Below are 20632 nucleotides of genomic sequence, written 5' to 3'. Positions count from 1 at the left end.
GACCACCTCGATTTCGTCACCGTCAATCTGAACTCGGGATGGGAGGCTAACATTGTCTTCCCTAGAACCTCTTCCTTTCATGTATTTTGACTTTGATGCGTTGATGGCAAGTCCAATCCGCCTAGCTTCAGCCTTCAGTCTGATGTACGTTTCCGCCATCGTCTCAAAGTTCCGTGCCATGATGTCAATGTCATCGGCGAAGCCAAGAAGCTGGATGGACTTCCTGAAGACCGTGCCACTCGTGCCTATCCCAGCTCTTCTAATCACACCTTCTAACGCGATGTTGAATAGCAGGCACGAAAGTCCATCACCTTGCCGTAACCCCCTTCGAGATTCAAAGGGACTCGAGAGTGTCCCCGATACTCGAACAACGCACATCACTCGATCCATCGTCGCCTTGACCAATCGCGTCAGTTCATCCGGAAATCCGTACTCGTGCATAATCGTAATGTCGGCCTAAATACCCCTAATTTGGGCAAATACATAACATAAATACATATCAACCAAACATATCGATTAGTACCGTCCCAATGACGCGTTCGTCTAGATAAAATTGATAAATAGCAGATTTTTAGCGATGGGCCCAATATTAGATCCATAGGCCAACATTAGAGTTATTTCCCCTAGTACCTATTTGCGACGGCTTTACAATATTACCTGGTTACCTAACGTTCCCCCTGGACGCAAATTGATGAATTGGAAGATTTATCATTGATTTTGGTTAGCGTTAATTTTTCCCAATCTTACTCGTGTGTATGGCTGCGGAATATCGGAGAACTATACAGAACAATGTTGAAATTCTAGGATAAGTTTTAAACATATTGATTTTTCTCTTTTACTAAACATAAGACTGTAGGATTTGAATTGTAAGATCTGAAAATGCATTACATTTATTCATTTCACTTTGCGATTTTAGAAAAATGATCTAATATTACGCTAACAGGTTGTCTCCTATCTGGGAAACCGGGAATCTTTTGAGAATTTTACTTTTCCTAGCAAAAATTGATTTCTCATGGAATTTCATCATTGCTCAGGGTAATTTAAATTCTCTTTTCAAGCAAATTGTTTCAGAGAATGTATTGAAGTACTTCAAAAAATCATTTAAGAAATTTTAAAACATTTTGAAATGCAATCGGCTGTACCTTCCTCCATATATTCTTATGCTTAACGAACTTAATAATGCCAAAACGGATTTATCTTCAATAACAAAATAAATTTCAAAAGTGCCATCGTTTGACTAATAGCATTATCCCAGCACGACATTACACAACCGTACTGGCAGTTGTTCTCCAAATGTCAAAGGGTTCTATCAGCCCCTTGTCGAAGAACTTACGCCTTTTATTGAAAATTGCCGGACTGTGGCATAGCAAATGTTCCGAGTCTTCCTTTTCTATGCCACAGAAGCGACATACATCATCTTGAAGTTTTCCAATCAGCTTCAAGTGATAACGGCTCGGACAATGACCTGTTATAAGACCTGCATATATACTAAGATCTTTCTTAGAAAGTTCCAGGATTTTGTGGGTCACAGAAATGTTTGGAATAATGAATCGCTTCGACTGCCTAGCAATAGAAGTTTTCTTCCAGTTTTCCTCCACTTTTGAAGATTCCTACGCTTTTAGCTCCATTCTAAGAGATGCAGTCGATAAGCCACAGAAGGGCTCTAGCCCGATGAACTTATGAGAAGATCCGAGTCCTGCTAGTGCATCAGCTCTTTCATTTCCCTCAATCCCGCAGTGACCAGGAACCCAATATAAGTTGACTTGATTATGATAAGACAATTTTTGAAGTGATTGAACACACTCCCAGACAAGTTTTGATGTACATGTCGCCGACTTTAAAGCATTTAGAGCAGCTTGACTGTCGGATATGACGCATATATTTGAACGCTTATAGTTTCTACGCAAACATATAATGGAACACTCTAAAATTGCTTGGATTTCAGCTTGGAACACAGTTGGTCATCTGCCCATAGGAACCGATATTTCTATTCCTGTTCAATCACGAACCATCTGTAAAAAAGACACTCGATCCTGGACGAAGAACCGGGCCACCAAATTGCCATGAATTACGCCCAGGGTCAACTACTTGAAAAAGTCGATTGAAATTGTATCTTTTCTCCATCCAGTCTCCGTTGTTCCTTACTAGAGAGTTGATACTAACAGTTTTTAGAATCCTAAGATGTCCTCTACGGTCTCCTTCAAAGAGTTTCACTGACCTTGTAATCCTTAGAGCACACTTTTCGGCTTCTAATTGTACAAATTGATGCAATGGTAGCATCTAAAGCAAAGCATCCAATGCCTTCGATGGTGTACTTCTCCTTTAACCTGTTATTGAGAGAGTACCTAACCATTTGGAGTTTTTCTAACTTTCTCTGAGCAACACTCTCTTTTGTTTTTGGCCACCAGACCAATGCACCATAAGTAAACCTGGGTTTCACAATTGCCGAGTAGATCCAATGGATCATTTTCGGTTTCAGTCCCCACTGTTAACCGAATGTTTTCCATGATTAATTCCATGATACTTTTCGGCGAATACTTATGGTATGCTAAGGAGGAATACAACTGAAATGTGAGAAGAATTCCAGGAGAACTTTAGAAGCGAATTCCAAAAAGTTCTGACTGGAATTCTAATCTAATTTGAAGAGAATTCGCGGGATTTGTGAGCAGAATTGCAAGAATTCTGAGGATCATTCCAATGACATTCTTAGAAGTATTCCAACGGAATTATGAGTATTATCGGGATTGCGAGAACAATTCTACATAGAGCTGGAATCAGGGCGTAACAGCCTTTGTAAACAATGACTTCTCTCGTGATTTTCTAGGAATTCAAGGCACGTCTACACAAACCAACAGGGAAGAAAGGAAAGTCTTCCCCTACTCGATGGTGAAGTCGATTTGCTAGGGAGAGTTATGAATTTCGAGAAATCATCGAGAGAAGTCATTGTTTACAAAAGCTGTTACGCCCTAATTCCAGCTCTATCTAGAATTGCAAGGGATTTGAATTCCGAGGAAAATGCTGATGAATTCTGGCGCCTTTAGACACTGAAGGAGCCTGCACATTGTAACCGAAATACGTGTTATATATCAAGGATGTGTCGTTTAAGTAGTGGAATTAAATGTAAGTTATGAATCCATGTTGTTTCCTGAATTACTAATCCTTCTCAATTCCGAGGATGTTCTATTGATTCCAATGAAATACTTTCGAGAGTTTTCAATGGGATTCCTAGGTGTAATTCAAGGGAGTTTTGAGGAAATTTATGGGACCCCTACAACAGAATTCAGAAGGAATTCCGAAAATAACTCGATGAAAATTTCGGAAGAATAGGGAAAAGTGATCTAATATTGGTCTATGGATCTAAGATTGGGTCCATCGCTAAAAATCTGCTATTTATCAAAATTCATCTATGTTTTAAATTTGTCGAACCTCGTAACGGAATACCTTTATGAAGAGATTTTAGTGTGTTGGTTTATTTCCTTTTAATTCCGTTATAATTGCTTATCTTTTGACAGACACGCGTATTTTGTCTACTATTTGCAGACTTCATCAGTGCCAAGTACTCAACACCACTTATCTACGAGTTATATACTAACACTAAATACTAAAAATCAGCAGGTATCCACTGCCATGTCACAATTTACTTAGCCAGGTACCTAAATTTAGTCTCCAACAGGTAGAGGCATGCTAAATATCGTAAACAATTAAACCTAAAATGTTCACAAGCATTCCCAGCGATCAAGAGTTGAATAATCAACTCACGAATCCCCGACATTCAGCCAGAAAAAAACTAATTCAAGGCATCTTCCAAATAAGCTTTAAAGCTAAATTTTTTTCATCAAATGTTAAATTCATAATAGAGTTCAGCCGGAATTGATTAAAAATGAGATTGGTGATGCCATGCTTCAACCTAATCGAAAATCCTGATTTAGCCTTCCGAGGAAGTAATTCTATGTGAATGCCTCCGTTCTTACTGATGTTTCATTATGTATGACAGTTGTCGTCTAACCGAATTTGACCGATGTTAATTAATTGAACACACCTAAAATAGTTTGTAGTGATATGAGGGGCTCGGTGGTCTAGTGGCAATCGTTTTTGTTTACTGAGCAACAGCCTTCCGTTTGATGTACGTTTCCGCCATCATCTCAAAGAACCGTGCCATAAAGTCGATGTCATCAGCGAAGCCAAGAAGCTGGATGGACTTTAATATAAAAAAAAACAGTAATTTGTTGGTCCAGTTTTCTGAAATCACACCAAAACTGCTTGACGCAGTGGTCCATTGCACCAGCTGCTGGGAGAACCACCCATCTTCCAAACAGTAAAAATCGTGTGAATTCGGTAGCAACGACAGCCCGGTGAAGATGGTTCTCGAAAACGAACCGACTCGGAACAAGACGAAGAGGCGCACAGCGGGCAAGGTGGATCGAACAGGTTGAAAACGATCTGTGGAGCCTTCGCATATTGAAGGTTGGTGACGTGCAGCCATGGATCGAGTTGAATGTGTACAGCTAAACATACCTGACTGGTTTAATTTATGATTTGGAGATGTTCTACACTCGTGTCGGTTATGCCCTTGACTTGCTGGGGAAATCCTCTGGACTTACCGGTTAGATCCCAAGACCTGAATTTTCTTTATGGGTTATCTAATACCTCGTTCACAATACAGGATATATCACACATTTTCACTGAAAATAATATCAAGATAGACTTACCATAGAATTGTGAAAATTTAATTCTTTGCAGTTGTGCACACTCTTGTGCATTTCCATGCAAAGACCAAGCTTCGCGTAATGATTCGCAACATCGTGACGACAATCGACGGCTCAGTAAACAGACGACCCGCCGGATGGCTGTATTGGTACCGATGCCCTCTGTGCTTGTATGCTGCTGGCAAAGTGGCGGCCAAAAGCGCGAGTTTTTCTTCTTCTTCTCCGCACCCACCACATCTGTCGTGGTTGTAATAATAGTGACGTGACCGAACGGCAACTCGTCGTCGTCAGCAGTAGTAGTGGTGGTAGTAAAACTGTGTTAGGAATCTATTTCTGATCCCCCACGAAAGAAGTGTTTCTGCAGCGCTCGCTGTTGGTTGTTGCTTGAGGGTGGTGTGGAGAAGGATTGACTCACGATTTGGGAGAACGAACGAACGAACGGGAGAGAAATAGAACTGAGACGGAGAGGCATCAGCAGCAGCAGCAGCAGAGAGTGAGTTTATGTTACGAAAGTGACTCAAGATGGTGTCGATATCTGGAATTTCTGGCTCTGGGATCAGTTGTAAACACTTGCAGACGGACGGAATGTTTAGGTTGGAGCAGAATGATTGTACCGTCGATTTAGAATCGGATGTTGTTTTTCGGTGGGTTAACGTTTTATTACTTAGAAAGTGCGTGGAATTTTACTTTGGTTTTATTGCCATACTTGGAAGATCAAAGTGGGGGTATTTTTTATTAGTTTCTAGTTAAGTTAATTCTGCTTCAAGTGTTTGAGCTACAGTCCTACTAAAAATTTCAATTGATCCGAGGGATTTTCCTTGAATTTTCCATATTAATAAGCTTTCCTATTGTACCATTTTGGCTGAAGCATGACGAACTAGTGTATTGCGAAAAACCATCATTTCATCAAGCAATTGCAAGTTGAGACGGCGAAAAAAATAATTAATACAATTGCAAAATTGCGAAGACAATTACTGTGCACAGTTTTAATTGAATTGTTACAAAGAGATCCGAGACGACGACGACGACGACGACGTAGCAACATAAAGCGAAAGTCTTCTTCTCTAATTTCATAATGCGACCAAGTCAGCAACGTCTCACCACACCAGAGCCACACAATGTTGTATACGAGTAGGTATGTAACACGAACGAGAAGTCAAAACGCGCTTCTAGCAGCCGGGCAAAGACGAAAGACGATCGATAACAAAAACATTGTCTCGCGTGACACACGACGACGATGTCGCACAGTGGGGCAGTGCACCCGTTAGCGTGGTCATAACCTCTAGCGCCAAAGCGGTATGCATTCTTCAACAAAGTTACTCAGTTTATAAAGGGTCAACTTTTGATGTTTTCTGATTAGTTCGTAGTTCTGCCGCATAGGTGGCACTCGAATCTATCTTTTAAACGGAGGGTCCTAGAAGGATGGTTTCGTCGGCAAAGTTGTGCATTTCATAGTTTTGAGAAATGTTGACGAAGACATCAAAGTCCTGTGAGTCACTTAAAGTAAGACATCGGCTTACTAAGAAAACTTATAAAGAAATGGAGAAGGATTAGTAATTTCCATTTAATTCCACTACCTTATTTGCTTATCCTTGACCGATACGAGTATTTCGTCTACAATGTGCAGACCTCTTGAGTGTTTTGTACTAATACTCGACTGAAATAACCATCGCAGCTTACTGAATATGTATTAACCCAGAATCATTTTCACTTAGAAGCTAGCTGAAGGGAAAATGTACCTAGGTTAATATATATTCGGTATGCTGCGATGGTTTCTTCAGTCGAATATTTGTACAAGATACTGCAGGCGCACATAGTAGACAAAATACGCGTATCTGTCAAGGATAAGCAAATAAGGTAGTGGAATTAAATGGAAATTACTAATCCTTCTCTCTTTCTTTATACAGGTATTCCACCAAGCCACCCTTATTCATCAGGATTAAGAAAACTTACTGTAAAAAAGGCGTTTTCATGATTTCTTCAGTATATAGGAGCAAACTAAAAGCCTTATGTACATTATATTGTCGAAATGATAGATGTAGCATACATTGTTGTAAAAATATTTTCAAAATAGCGGAATATAAAATTGTCAATAACCCAAATTAGCACAAAAAGGAGCAAGAATTCTTAACAGTGGTTAGTGTAGACTTAGTTAGATATTTCAATGGACATAGTGCAATAGGAAACATCCGGTATTTTGACATATTCTAATGACGAATCATAAACATGTTTGCTTATGCCCGTTGTGCTATTCATATTGAAATGTCCAACTAGGTCTTCATTAATAACTCTGAATACATTTTTCGATCCAAAAATAGAGTCGAGCGCCACTTATGCGGCAGGAATACGAACTAACAGAAACCACCAAAAGCTGGCTCTTTGTAAACTAAACAACTTTGTCGAAGGCGGCAAATTTGTGAGGTTTTGGCCACGCTACCGGGATCGTGGCTCCAGTGTGCGTCGACAACGATTGTGATGATGACGCGGCGTCGACGCGCGTTGTTGGTATCCGATGATTGCATCGCTAGCAAAATACTGAAATAGTCCACCGTCACAGTGGAGTTGGATATTCGATACGATGGACATTTTCAAGCGCTTATGCTTTTGAAATAATCTCTTTGATCATTTCAGAAATTGCAGTTATCAGATGGATCGATCCGGTTTTGTTTTGCTATGAATTTCAATCATTAAGTAATGAGGAATGCCTACATTCTATTGAGAGGGAGTGTGTAGACGGTTAACTCTTCGAGCACCACACTGAAAATGAAGCCAAAACTGTTTTTTAAATGATGTATCTAGGATTATATTAATCCGTTTTCTAATGTGTTTTATAAGGCCAGCAAACCGGGAAAACCGGGAAATATTCGGGAATTCGAAAAGTAACCGGGAACACCGGGAAAAACCCGGGAATTCGACGAGAGAACCGAGAAAAATAAATTAACCATACCATAGGAATACATTTTACACCAGAATTTCAGAATAAACCTTAATGATCAAATAAATAAACAGAGTGATCCTTTACCAAATGAATGTCTTGCTCTATTTGCTGCAAAATTTTCTTCAGTTTCCCGTCTTATTGCTTTCAGATGTAGATGTAAAGTGCATGGTCCTTGAATGAAAATATTGAAGATACTGGACTTTGGAAACAAATATTTGTAAAGACCGAAACTGAATTTTTCTTTTCCGGGGTTTAATTTTTCGTTGTTCAAAATTCTCATGATATGAATTCCAGAATTAACTTGGATTTCTGCTCTAAATTATCATGAAATTCTTCGGAAATTAAACAGAAAACACTCCGCGTAATAATTACCGTTGAATTATTTTTGGAATTTCCTTGAAACCCTTTCTAAGAATTTAATTGGAATCCTTCTTAGAATGCCCTTGAACCTATTCGGAGACTTTGATTCCTTTGAAAATCTTTTAAAAAATTTATCTGAACTCTATTTAAAACAACAGAAATCTTTCGAAATTTTATTTATATAGGGTTACGGTATGTAATGTGGGTCTAGTCCTTTCATTCGGCCTATCACGCAAATAAATAATTAATTAAGGAATATTACACAAAAAATAAGGAAAATATTGATCACTGATGGTTGATAAATGTGTACCACACACAAATCAATTTATATCACAACATTTCAATACATTTTCAGCTCTCGTAAGTAATAAAACTGGTTGAGAATATCACAATGTTCGGAGTTTTTAGCCGCCATGACTTATAAGGTTAAGATGGGAAGGTTGACTGACGATCATCAAATGGCCTGATTATGGCATTTATTGATTGGAATTACCTGATAATACACACTAGACGTAAAACTTACAGTTGCTGTTTGAATATTTTATGTTTATTTTAATTGTTTAACAACGTTTTCACAAGTAAAACATGGACCCAACTTTAGGGACACATTTCTTTTCTATGTTCCTAACTATGGCCCATGAAATTCATTTGACAGCATATAGCAATAAGAGTAACGTCAACAATGTTGTTTTGCATTTGGATGATAAGGAACGAACAGGAAGGGAGATTTTTTCTGCCAAACCTGTATAATGAACATCACAATGTTCTGATTTAGATATTCTGCGGTCAAAAGACGATAAGCGAAATTTTTAATTTTTAATTTTTAAATTGAGTGATTTAATGTAGTTTTCGTAAAATTTTCTCTAAGAAATGTTTTGAGGAATGAAGAGCATTAAGTTAACAGTGATAGTGATAAAAAAAAATACATCAGAAAACGTTACCAAGAGCGTTTTTTTGAGGATCAAACAAGATAGGACGAAGTTGCATCCATAAATAGACCCAATTTGGGGACAATAGACCCATATTACATACATTTCCCTCGTGAGTTATTGTCTTAAAAAAAGTAAGTTTTTCAACTTTTCGTGGTTTCTGATAGCAAACGACATGATAAGCATATCTAAGCATACCATTTAGCAGTAGAATATCGTTTGCAGGTAAATTCATTGATGAGTTATGATTAAAAACGTAATCGATGGCTGCATATTAGACCGAGGTTAGGGACGTATACCCTACCGTTTGGAGTATTATAATGATTTTTTTTTCTAATTTTGAGCAAATTATTGCCAGAACACTCTTTGAACTCTGTTTCTTGTTTAATCTTGATCATAATTATCTTGGAATTCTTCTTGAAATTCATCTGTAATTTTGCTTACGATCCCCATACAAATCTCCTCAGAATCACGTAGGAATTTTCCTTAAAGTTTTGTTTTTCACAGCTCCTTTTGAAATCTTCTAAAATTACCTTCAATTTAATTTAGAACTTGCAATCTTCTCCACAGAAATCCCTCCAAATTCATCTAACAATTTCTAAGGACTTCATGTCAGAAAATTCTCGAAATCTGCTCAGAACTTCTCCTTCGAAAACTATGCGGGAATCCTTCTCTATATTTGTTCAAGATATTGAAATTTTTCAAAGTCCCAGAACTAAGGAAAAAAAAAATAATTAAATGATTTATTTCAAGCTTGTAATTAACTTTATGAAAGATTATAGATTTTCAGTGAAGTTCCATAAGCTTCTTTACATGAGTACTGAGGAATGGAAGGAATTGCTAAGAACTTCAGTGACGCGTCACAAACAAACTGCGGGAATATAAGAGAAATATGGGGAACTTACTGGAAGCTTTACGAACCTCAAAGCGGTTCTATTAGTTTCCGAAAAACTGCAGGAACTTTTAAGAAGTTCCTAGGATTTTCGAAAAGTTTACCGGAGTCAAGAGAACTTGAGAACTTGAGGAAAATTGTGGAAACTTTAAAGAAGTTCTAAGTACCTCAGAAATGCTAGATCTAGAGATCTTTGGGGAATTTCAGACATCTTAAGGGCAGCTCCCATAAATTTAGTCCAGACTTTTGGAGCAGTTTAAAGATCTATGAGCGTGAGTGTAGAAAAAGCATAGTTCCATGATGTACTGAAAAAATATTGAAACTCTTAAGATGTTTTGATAATTTCAGGGAAGTACAGAGACCTTCAGAAAATTTGAGAAAACTTCAGAAATATTTCAGGAACTTCACAAAAGTCCAGAGAATTTCAGGCAAGTTTAAATATGTTTACAAGAATTCAATTTATTTCAGAGCAGAAAGAGCAGTTTAAATAATGTCAAGGAAAGAAGTTTGGTGGAACTCAGGGAATTTCCTAAGCTCCGAGAGAATTTCTGGAACGCACTAAAAATTATAGGAACACCCGGAAAATGTAAATGGAAATTTCATTAACTTAAAAATTTGCGAAAATTTTGCTAAGTTAATTAGAGAACATCAACAATGTTCCATTAATTTAAAAAAAATGCGAGAAATATTAAGAAATTAAGATATGTTTAGATAGTTTCATCATATTTAGTGAAGTTCCGAGTACTTCGAAGACGTAACTTCAGAAGAATCCCATTCACTTGAGGTAATTTGCAGTGGCTTACAAGAAGTTCCGTGAAATTATGGGATAATCAGAAAATTCTATGATTGATCTGAAAACTTCAGAAGCGTCAAGGAATTATGAATATATATATCAGAAAACTGACCGGAACATTAAACAAATTTAGAGACCTTCAGGTAAGCATAGAAAACTTCAGGGAAATCAAGATAAGTTCAGGGAAAATTAGTGATAAAAGGTAAAGCTCCGTGAGCGTAATGGTAAATTGTGGAAACTTCAAGGCAATTCAAGTAATTTCAGTAAAATTGCGCATTCTTAGCTTTCTTTATTAAAGCCTCTTTAATAAAAAAATAAGTAACTAACTAACTAAAAATACTGAGAAATTCAGGGCACTCCAGAAAACTTTAACAAAATTCAGAGATTTTTTGGGAAGTCTATAGACTATTGAAGAAATTATGAATTAGAGTCGATAATTTAAGGGCTATTCCATGAACTTAAGAAAAATCTTGAGAACTTCAGTAAAAATCATAGAACTGTATCAATTATTTCGTTTTGATTCCATGAACATTTCGGGTACTTGAAGAAGTTCCAGAAATATCAGAAAAATTTCGAAACCTTCACAGAAGTGCAGAGATCTTCAAACCTATTTCGAGAACTTCATAGAAGTCTATAGAATTTAAGTGAAGATCCGCAGGAACTTGTATGAACATTAGCAAAATGCGGGAGCATTTCAAAGAGATTAGTAAGCTCCAAAAGTAGGGCGAATTCCAGGGGGAGTTTAGTTCCATTCGTTTCAGAACATTAGCGGGAGTTATCAGAAGTATTTTGAGCATCAGGCAAAGAACAAAATAACTTCAAGGCAGTTTCACTAACTTCAGGAACATGTTGGGAACTTTAAAGTGGTTCTGAAGATCTTAGAATAGTTCATACCATTCCATTGTAGTTCTTCTCAGCATTAGAATTTAATTTTATTTGAATTTTCCTCGGAATTACCTTGAAAATCTGCCTACATAGGGGAAATGGCTCTAATGTTGGCCTATGGATCTAACATTGGGCCCATCGCTAAAAATCTGCTATTTATCAATTTTTTCTAGATGTACGCGTCATTGGAACGGTACTAATGGATATTTTTGGACTCTATTGAAAATTTAGTCTATTGCTGAATTTATGTATGGGCCCAAATTAGGGGCATTTAGGTCGATATTACATCCAGTTCCTCTACATAATTTTGCATTGTTCATACGCAGATTTTGATGAGTTCTCATTTTAACAAAGTTCTCTTAAATGAAAATTTCTAAAGCTACAACTCAGCTAGAAATGTAGAGTTCACATCGTATTTATCAAATCTAGATCGAGATCTAATGGCTATCATACATTGCAAAATCTAAGTCTCAATTACACTCAAAACAAAAGATATATAAATGTGTTTGAGTTTATTTAACTCGTCGAGCACCAAACTGGAAATGAACTCGACACATTTTCAAAATGATGTATCTCGGATTCTATTTATCCGGGTTCTGCTGTTTTTATATCGTTGGCACGTGCCCTCAACTTTGCATTAATTTGTTGGTCAGGCTATCTGTTTTCGTCATTGCACCGTAAAATCCTTTTTTTTTATTTTCCAAAGGCCAGTACTCTTTCAGAAGTGCAATAACAAATTAGAGTATGTAGTATTCTACTAAATATTTTTTATTAACTTTCAGAAAAAAAAAACACGAGGAGAAACCAATTAGATTTTACTTGCTATAACTTGGTTTGTAAGCCTACTAGACCGTTTGAAGGGAACGATACATCGACTTAAAAAATAGTGGTCACATATCGATACCTGGAGTTATAAGTTATAGTGATTTGATTTTCTGTGTCTAATGCACAGTAATCAATATAATTCATAAAATGGCCTTGTGTGTGAAGTCAATTTCATACAAATATGATTGAATAAGGGTTTCGATTCTTTTATTAAACTTAATTAATTTAACAGTTCTATAAGTGTAAAATACTTACTAGAAACCATTAATTCATTATCCAAAAGTGTGACCTATTTAGTATCTACTTCAAAATCTGCCTAGACTCTCGCCCACTGTGACGTTATCGTATACCAAGCGCACGTGTACTCGTATATGTGCTGGCGGGCTGCTAATGATCTGTCATACATATATGCAAACGTGTAAATAATAACAACTGCATGCATACGAATTACTCTTCTATAGATAATAGCTCGAAGACGGAAAAAAGGCAAAACACTTACCAAGTACAATTGCCGGCATTTAATCGTGATTCAGCCAGCGTCACCGGCGACGACGACGACGACGACGACGTGTGGTTGTGACCTTGCACCTCATTTTTTCTGCTTCTCGTCGTATGCCGGCGGCACGCGTAATCATCCCGGCGACGTCGTCGTCGTCGACGACGTTGTCTCTACACACATGAAATTCTCGACTGGTGGCGGCGGTGTGGTGCTGGGCTAATAATAATCGTAAGCCCGTGTGGAATTCCAGCAACGCGCGCCACCACACCAGTGAAAGCCCTACATTGTGCTATTTTTTTGTGTGCTGGCTGATCGTTGTTTTCATTTTTTCTCCTCTTTCTCTCCTGTTTTTTTTTTTCAGCAGTGCGGTGCTGCTACCCGCGCCCGTCTTGTGCTCGTACCCTATTAGTTGTTTTGTCCGCAACTAATATTGGCCACGGGAACGAAGCTACGCTGGTGGAACCTGGCAGCCACAATGTCGGTGCAGCAGTACTGTCTACGTTGGAACAATCACCAGCCGAACTTCATCTCCGTCTTCTCGACCCTGCTGCACAATGAGAGCCTGGTGGACGTCACACTGGCTGCCGAGGGCCGACAGCTGCAGGCCCACAAGGTGGTACTGTCGGCGTGCAGTTCCTACTTTCAGGTGAGTGATGGTGTTGTTGTTGTTATTGCTATAACCGTATTTTTTTTTTATTATTGCTGCGCAGTCAGTAGAGTTGCAGCGTGGTTTCGTAATAGAGGACTAATGGGCACCAGGAGAGGGCAAATCTGTTGGTACCTACTGCATTATAAATTCTGAACAATCGCACAGTGTCTGTGATGAGTTTGCGGAGAATCACCCAAGCAGGCAATGATGTTTTGAGAGTATATTACCTGGATTTTTTTTGTTAGAGGAATATGTTGGCATCAATGAAGCTAGAAATTTCGAAATTTCGTACTGATACACAAACTACTGAACTCATTTAGATTTGAATTCATTTTCGCATAAGCTTAGTAAATGCAGTAAATTTTCGTATAAAGATGTATAGAAATGCTATTGACATTTGAATCAGTGCTTATGAGGAGTACATCGTTCTGTTACGGTTTGTTTATAGTACATTTTTTAAACCTCAGAATAGAGAATGTTGATGTCAGGTGAAATTGAAATAGCTTATCATGTACGTAGAATATAGCCGTCAGTCTAATCTTACACGGCAGCAAAGTGTAGTATATATCAGCGGAGAAACCTCGAAAGCTACAGTAGTTAGGGGGCTCAGATAGCCTAGTCGGTTCAAGCACGGTAATACCAAATCGGAGACGAAGGGTTGGATTCCTGGTCCGTTCTTGGAAATTTTTCAGGTTGGAAATTTTTCGACTTCACTGGTCATGAGAATCATTTTGTGCTTGCCACACAATATTGCCATAGAAAGCTTTCAATCCATAACTGTGGAAGTGCTTTAATTAACAAACACTAAGTTAAGAGCAGGTGAAGAGAAACAGGGAGATCTCACTACTGGATCTCGAATCTTCGAAATGCATGTGCTCGGGAAATCACCAAAACCTAAAGGGATTTCAAATTCAGGAAATTTCGGTGTACCGAACATTTTCAGAACGCTGACAATATTACTGCCTCTATTCATAAACAGGCGGAAAAGATTGCTAAAATATTGAATTATGAAATGGTTCGAAATCGAAATGGTTAATATGCCATATAAATGAAGAATTCTCGCGTCACTTTTCAAAAGGTCCTAATGGCATCCAACAACACTTGTATCGTTTATTATAGTTTCATATACGATATTTTCGTGATTTAAATGTTCGATTCATGTATGGGCAGATTAAAATTCGGAACAGTAAGAATTCATGAATTATTCACAAAATTCGAGAACTCTTCAAAGTATGAAAACTTTGGAAGCATCGTAAAGTATAGAAATTTTTCACTAATTCATGGTTAATTAATATTCCTAAAGCTTCAGAAATAGCAGAGTGGGGGGCTCGGTGACCTAGTGACAACTGTTTTGCTTATTCAACTGAGCAGAAGAGCGGGGGTTAAATCACAGGCTTCTTTACAGTAGAGGTTGTCCACATTCCATGTGGATAGTTTTTTAGAGGTTTCATACCCTCGTCCTCCTACGTTGTTTATCATCCATACAAATAAAAAAAAAGTGCAATCCGTGAATATTTTCCAACGTCCTTTCCCCTCTAAACTGTCTTTTTCTTCATAATCGCATTTTAAGCTTATTGGTTATCGCATATAACCTTCTAGTGTGTTCTCAACTTAATGTTCTAGGTACATTTCCACAGTTATTGATTGAGAGCTTACGACGCCTGTACCATTGTTGCATTAGTATAATTGTGAGGCGTTGCATTATTTTTTTTAAGTTGAAGAGTTCCACACCAAAACTTAATTATATTTAAATGCAGTTCATGAAATTTTACCATTAACACCATGTGGAATTTATTGAGTGCAGGATTTCCTAAATTTTCTGTAGTACCTGTAATGTTTGGTACGTATTTCTCCAAGTACTGGTTGCTCTTAGAGTATCGAGAGTTTTTACAGTTCCGGGTGGTTTTTGAATTCCCTGTACTCTAGATTAACCTGGAAGCGTCAGAGCTTGCGGAACTCCTGTGACGTTGAGTATACTTAAAAATATATGGAACTCCACAATAAATTCTATGATATCATAATACTGACTCCAGAATTTCTTTTTTTTTTTTTTTCCTCTGTTCGGGACATAACACCACTGCGACCAGTAATTTGATCTATTGTAGTATATCCCGTGTCCTTAGTTTAGTGCATGTCGTATTACTCCATCACTATTGAGAAATGATGAAGTATTCGGTTTTGATACAGTTGTCATTCTTGCCTTCATCGCAAGGAATCGATTCTAACTGAAAGGTTCCGCTATTTATACCCTTCGGAGTTGGAACACCCTCCAAAGGCGCGCCCCTTTGTCAGTCAAAATTGGATTCCTTAACAACAAAAACAAGCTATGACACCGATAATGACCATGCATCAGAACCCTAGTCTTAACCACTTCAAACTAGGGAACAACGATTAGAAGATTAGGAATCACATAGATGAAGACTAACTAACTCATTTTTTCCATTGTTTCAAGATCATCCTCGGTCCAGGCAACCCGAGGACTTATCACTATCAACAAGGCATAAAAAGTAACAAGGACTAAGATGTGTTCCTTTGATTACTGAAAAATCCTGTTCCCTTAGTTTGAAGAAGTTAGGACTAGGAATCGGTGGTAGATCTTACATCCCGTAACGTACCACGAAAAGGTGATCTACCCACGTTACGGGGCAGTAGGTGCATAAGAACGCCTATCAATGGTTGTTGGGTTCTGCCCTGACCGGCGATTTGCGACCTCTGTGCACCTGAACTCCGATTCTTACCTCCACGCGGTGCCCGGTGGGATTGCTGGCGGTGATATTTGCCGTCAGTAATGCGAACAAGAACGGGGGATCATCGTTGTCACCAAAGCACTACTGTCAATTATCGGTAGTGCCCGTGATGACGATGACAGAGCAATAAGGTTATTGCCAACTCTCGAAGTAGCCCGTGATTATCGCTACCTGGGGATGCTAACCGGCTCGGTCTGGTTACGACTTGGCCGTCCTGAATGAACTATATCCACCTTCTCAAGGTGGTTTGTTTAAAAGGACGTTAATAAATGGAAGCACAGCTACGAACCAATGGCTCAATACTAGTTCGACCAGAATTTCTTTCACACCGAAAGTTTTTTTTTTAACGTAGACTACGCTTTATGGGCGTAAATTGAAAATCTAAAATTGCGACCGTCACGAAAAGATGTTAGGTTTTTAATGCTTATAACTTTGTCAAATGAAAAATGTCCAAATCACTTTTTTCATGAAACAAACGTTTTTCCTAACCCAGACGTCATAATCGAGTTCCACTTAGTTGCGCATAGTCCTGCTTGAACCTGTGAAGTTTTAAAGGAGCTCTGCTGTCACGGTTTCGTTCATTTTCGAATCGGATTATGATGAGTAACTATAATGCTTATTATCAAAACATTTAACAGGTAGTGAACCTCTATACTCTGATTTCGTCCTTGAATAACTTTTATAAATTTCAATGATTGTTGTATTAAGTACCTACTTATTGGAAACCAAACGTTTGATATGAGAAAAGTCACTTCTACTTCTACTGCATTTTGAATCAATATCAAGAAAAATACACGAGAAGTTCATTAAACAGCTTGACGTAGTCTACTTCAACCATGCGGAAGTGTCTGGTGCACAACCCCTCCAATTGTTTAAATTTTCATTAACTGGGTGAAATTTTGGTACTGCTTCTAGAACTCCCGTAGGTAGAATACATAAAAGAATTAATATATTTTCGGGCAAAATTAGATTCCTTGATGTTCTAAAACCCCCGTTCCCTCAGAAATTTTGAGATCCCAGATCACAAGCGTAATAGAATTTCACGATCCGGTATTTAAAGTAATTTTTAAAATAATTGACTTTTCGAAATTCTGAAATTTTACGAGATTTTGGAGATTTTTCATGGTTCGAAATGATGCGCATGTTCCCGATTTTCCCAGCTCCTCCACGCATCATACTGTTATCATATGAGCAATAATAAAAGATGAATAAAATAAATAAAACTTTCGCTGATTATTTACTCTTCTGCCAATTTTCGTGCCTATTTGTGAACTTGTTGGTCTTCTCGCGTTGTTCGCTGCTAGTCTCCTAAAAGTCTCCCATGTTATTACTGATATGTTCCACGACATTTCGACGTAATTCCATTCACTTTCTATGATGATCTTGAGTTCTTAGTTGTATATTATAAAACCGTAACACCAGTGCGGAAAATAGACAGTGTCCATCTCCGGGTATTTTCTTAACGGGCATCACTCCATTGTCGTATCGTATGTGCTCCATTTTGCTGCTCTTTCACTTTTTCTTTGTTGACTCCATGATACCGGAAAATATATATATACATTATTATCAATGCTGTCATATAACCACAACGGGATGGCCGTTCAGAATGGTTCAACGGATGTGAAATGAAGTTACATTTAAATTTAACACGATTTAAAGTAGTTCAATGCAACATTCATTTTTTTTATTTATAATAAACACATTTTGCAATATGTTATCTTATCTAATTTCTGGAATTGTTTACTTGTATTTTATACAAATAGTACCAAAGTCCATTATATTGCATCTTCAAGTGATCTTCGCAAGCGCCACATTGTATTCAGGCTCTTTGGAACTGCATGTGGTTAAATATGAAACTCGCCTTTTAAAGTGAATTGTATTTATTCTAAGAGTTCCTTAAGGCTTAATCTCAGAATTAGTTTGGGATTCTAACCAAGATTTCCTTGAATTTTCTCCGAGCTTTTTTTCATTTGTTTAGAAAAAATTTAGCATTTCATTGGGATTTGGAAATTTCTGTATAAACAATCTTCAAATTATTATGGGTTAAAACATTTTCATTATCCGTGATCTTCGTATAAAATTCATATTCCCGATAGCGTTTGAATAAAAACAAGCGGACTCGAGCTTTAAAAAAAAATTAAACATGGATTCGAAGTATCTCGAAACGTGATTTTGCAATCATTTCAACACTTTCGTTTTGACGGGAAATTTTTGAGATTCAAGCCGGAAAAACTGGGAAAACAAACCCTGGAATTTCAACACGAAAATTGGCCACCCTGGTCTTAAGTCGTGTCAGAATCCTTTAAATTTTGTTAAATGCACAATGAGAAATTAGAATTAAAACCAAACATAAACCAAAAATTTACCCCTTATTTAAAAAAAACCTAGCCCCTGATTTGAACTATTAGGAAAGGGGCGTCATTTCTATTGATCCAATGACCAAAATCGTAGCACATTGTAAAAATTTATGCAATTTTTATGTGATACGTGAACAAGAAACAATATTCTGGACTTAACTAGTGTTTCTTGCATAAAAAATATTAAAATTAATTGTGAAAAAAAAGTAAATATGTTTTACGATTTTGTCTTGAAGTGTCGTTGTGTTCATTTCAGAAAAGTTTGCTATTTTTGAAAATTGAAAGCTTATCATAAACATAAGTTTAGTTATCTATTTATTTATTTTTACGAAATATTGTGATATTTTTCCCTAAAACAGCAATACAGTTTCCTACAACTTTGTCTCAGATAACATTTCGATTGGGAAAATATGGAATACGCCATTTTGAAGAATCAGGCGAGATTCAAAATGGCCGAATTCCAGCACAAACTTGGTTCTTTCCTAGCAAAGCATTATGCGAAGTTTCATGAAATTCTGAGAGCTAAAATCTAAAATTTGTTTATTTTTTCGCTTTTTGGCCTAGAACTAGTCTACTGTAAGTAGTTGTCGCTTGGATTCTGGCAATGTTGCCAATATTCTTAGTACACTCGATTTATTTTTTTGTTTTTTAACCCTTTGTCTGTACCTTGGGGTCAATTTGACTCCAGGCCAATACAAAAGGCTGTAACTTTTCTATTTGCCGATGGATTTTACTAATTCTTTTGTTACTAGGTGTGTCCACTTAAGCTCTGTAACACTAGATGAAATCTGCACAAACAATCTTGAAAAAATGTGTGTTGGTAAAATTTGGTTGTAATACTTACGTTGTCTGACCCCAAATTCAAATTGCCGTATCTTAACGAAATTTCATTAGATTTCTGAAATTTTAAATGATTTGTAGAGTAAATTTAGTGGACTTTCTGATTTATTTTTGAAGGCAAACAAATTTAATAATAGAAGGTCTTCAAAACATTGGATAGTCATGAGTCCATGTGTACTGGCGTGCACAGGGTGGGGCAAGGTGGGGCAATTGCTCCACCTTTTATAAACAAGATTTTTATTTCCACGTTTACAAAATTATGATATAAAATAACTTTCTTGATAACTTGATTTGAAGGTAAAATAATATCATTTCATAATATAAGGGCACCTTTTATTGCGTCAATTCCTTTGCGATGGTGCCTTAAAATTGCACCACAAAGGTGTATGAAATGACAAACAGTGGTGCATACAAAAAATTTCTGGTGTAATTTTTTTTTTCAAGGTGGTTCATGCAGGATTAAAAGAAGAGGGTAAATTTAAGGTTGAAAAAACTTACCTTCGTGGTGGTAAATCGAAGAAAAAACTTTTAATTGAATATTTCTGGTGTAAAAATATCATCAAAGTGGTGCATGGAGGGACTAATCAAAATGAATAACTCTAGTGGAAAAATTGAATCACGCTAAAAATTTGGAGGTTCACATTCACATTCACATTTGTGGTGGAAAGTTCGCAGCACTGTCGTGAATGTAAAGGTTTATTCATTTTTCTGGCGCATAATTTGCATCGTTCTGATGAATGCAAGCTTAATTGAAAATTTATGGTGGAAAATTTGCACCATTTGGTGCATGAAGAGGCAAAGCCTGAAAATTGCACCCCAAAGGTGCAAGGTGAAACAAACTTCACTGACAAGTTTTGGTGCACCAATCTGGTGAATCGAGGAGCATGCTTTATTGAAAATTTCTGGTGCAAATGAACAAAATATTTCTGGTGGAAAACTTGCATTGGTATGGTAAATGAAGGCACAAGCTTTATTTAAAATTAAGCTACATTGAAAATTTCTGGTGGAAAATCTGCACCGTTCTGGTGAAAGGATGGGCAAGCTTTTCGGAAAATTTTTGGTCTTTATTTTGCATCCTTTAGCTGAATAGAGAAACAAATTTTAATAATAATTCCTGGTGTAAAATTTGCACCATTTTGATGATTGGAGAGAAGCTGCTTTACTGTAGATTTATGATGAAAAATTTGAAAATAGGGGCAATCTTTATTTAGT

The 20632-nt window shown here is 37.2% G+C and overlaps 1 protein-coding gene across 2 annotated transcripts in view; it reads left to right on the top strand.

Moving 5' to 3' along the window:
• LOC135711678 (putative uncharacterized protein DDB_G0271606) overlaps window positions 1–20632 on the top strand; it is a 110815-nt gene that overhangs the window by 17721 nt on the left and 72462 nt on the right. The window contains exon 2 of one of the 2 annotated variants that reach the window (XM_065234599.1): window positions 13192–13473. In XM_065234599.1, coding sequence (XP_065090671.1) covers window positions 13303–13473 — 171 coding nt within the window. In that variant the 5' untranslated portion in view covers window positions 13192–13302. Of the gene's footprint in view, window positions 1–13188; window positions 13474–20632 lie in introns of both variants that reach the window. The other variant, XM_065234598.1, reaches the window with a different exon arrangement.

Source organism: Ochlerotatus camptorhynchus, unplaced genomic scaffold (genome assembly GCF_037179485.1).
Source record: "Ochlerotatus camptorhynchus isolate MF236.1 unplaced genomic scaffold, CSIRO-AGI_Acam_v1.1 ptg000434l, whole genome shotgun sequence".
NCBI classification, from domain to species: Eukaryota; Metazoa; Arthropoda; class Insecta; order Diptera; family Culicidae; genus Ochlerotatus; species Ochlerotatus camptorhynchus.
Note: the sequence above shows the minus strand (reverse complement) of the source record. Positions and strands in the feature narration are given on the sequence as shown.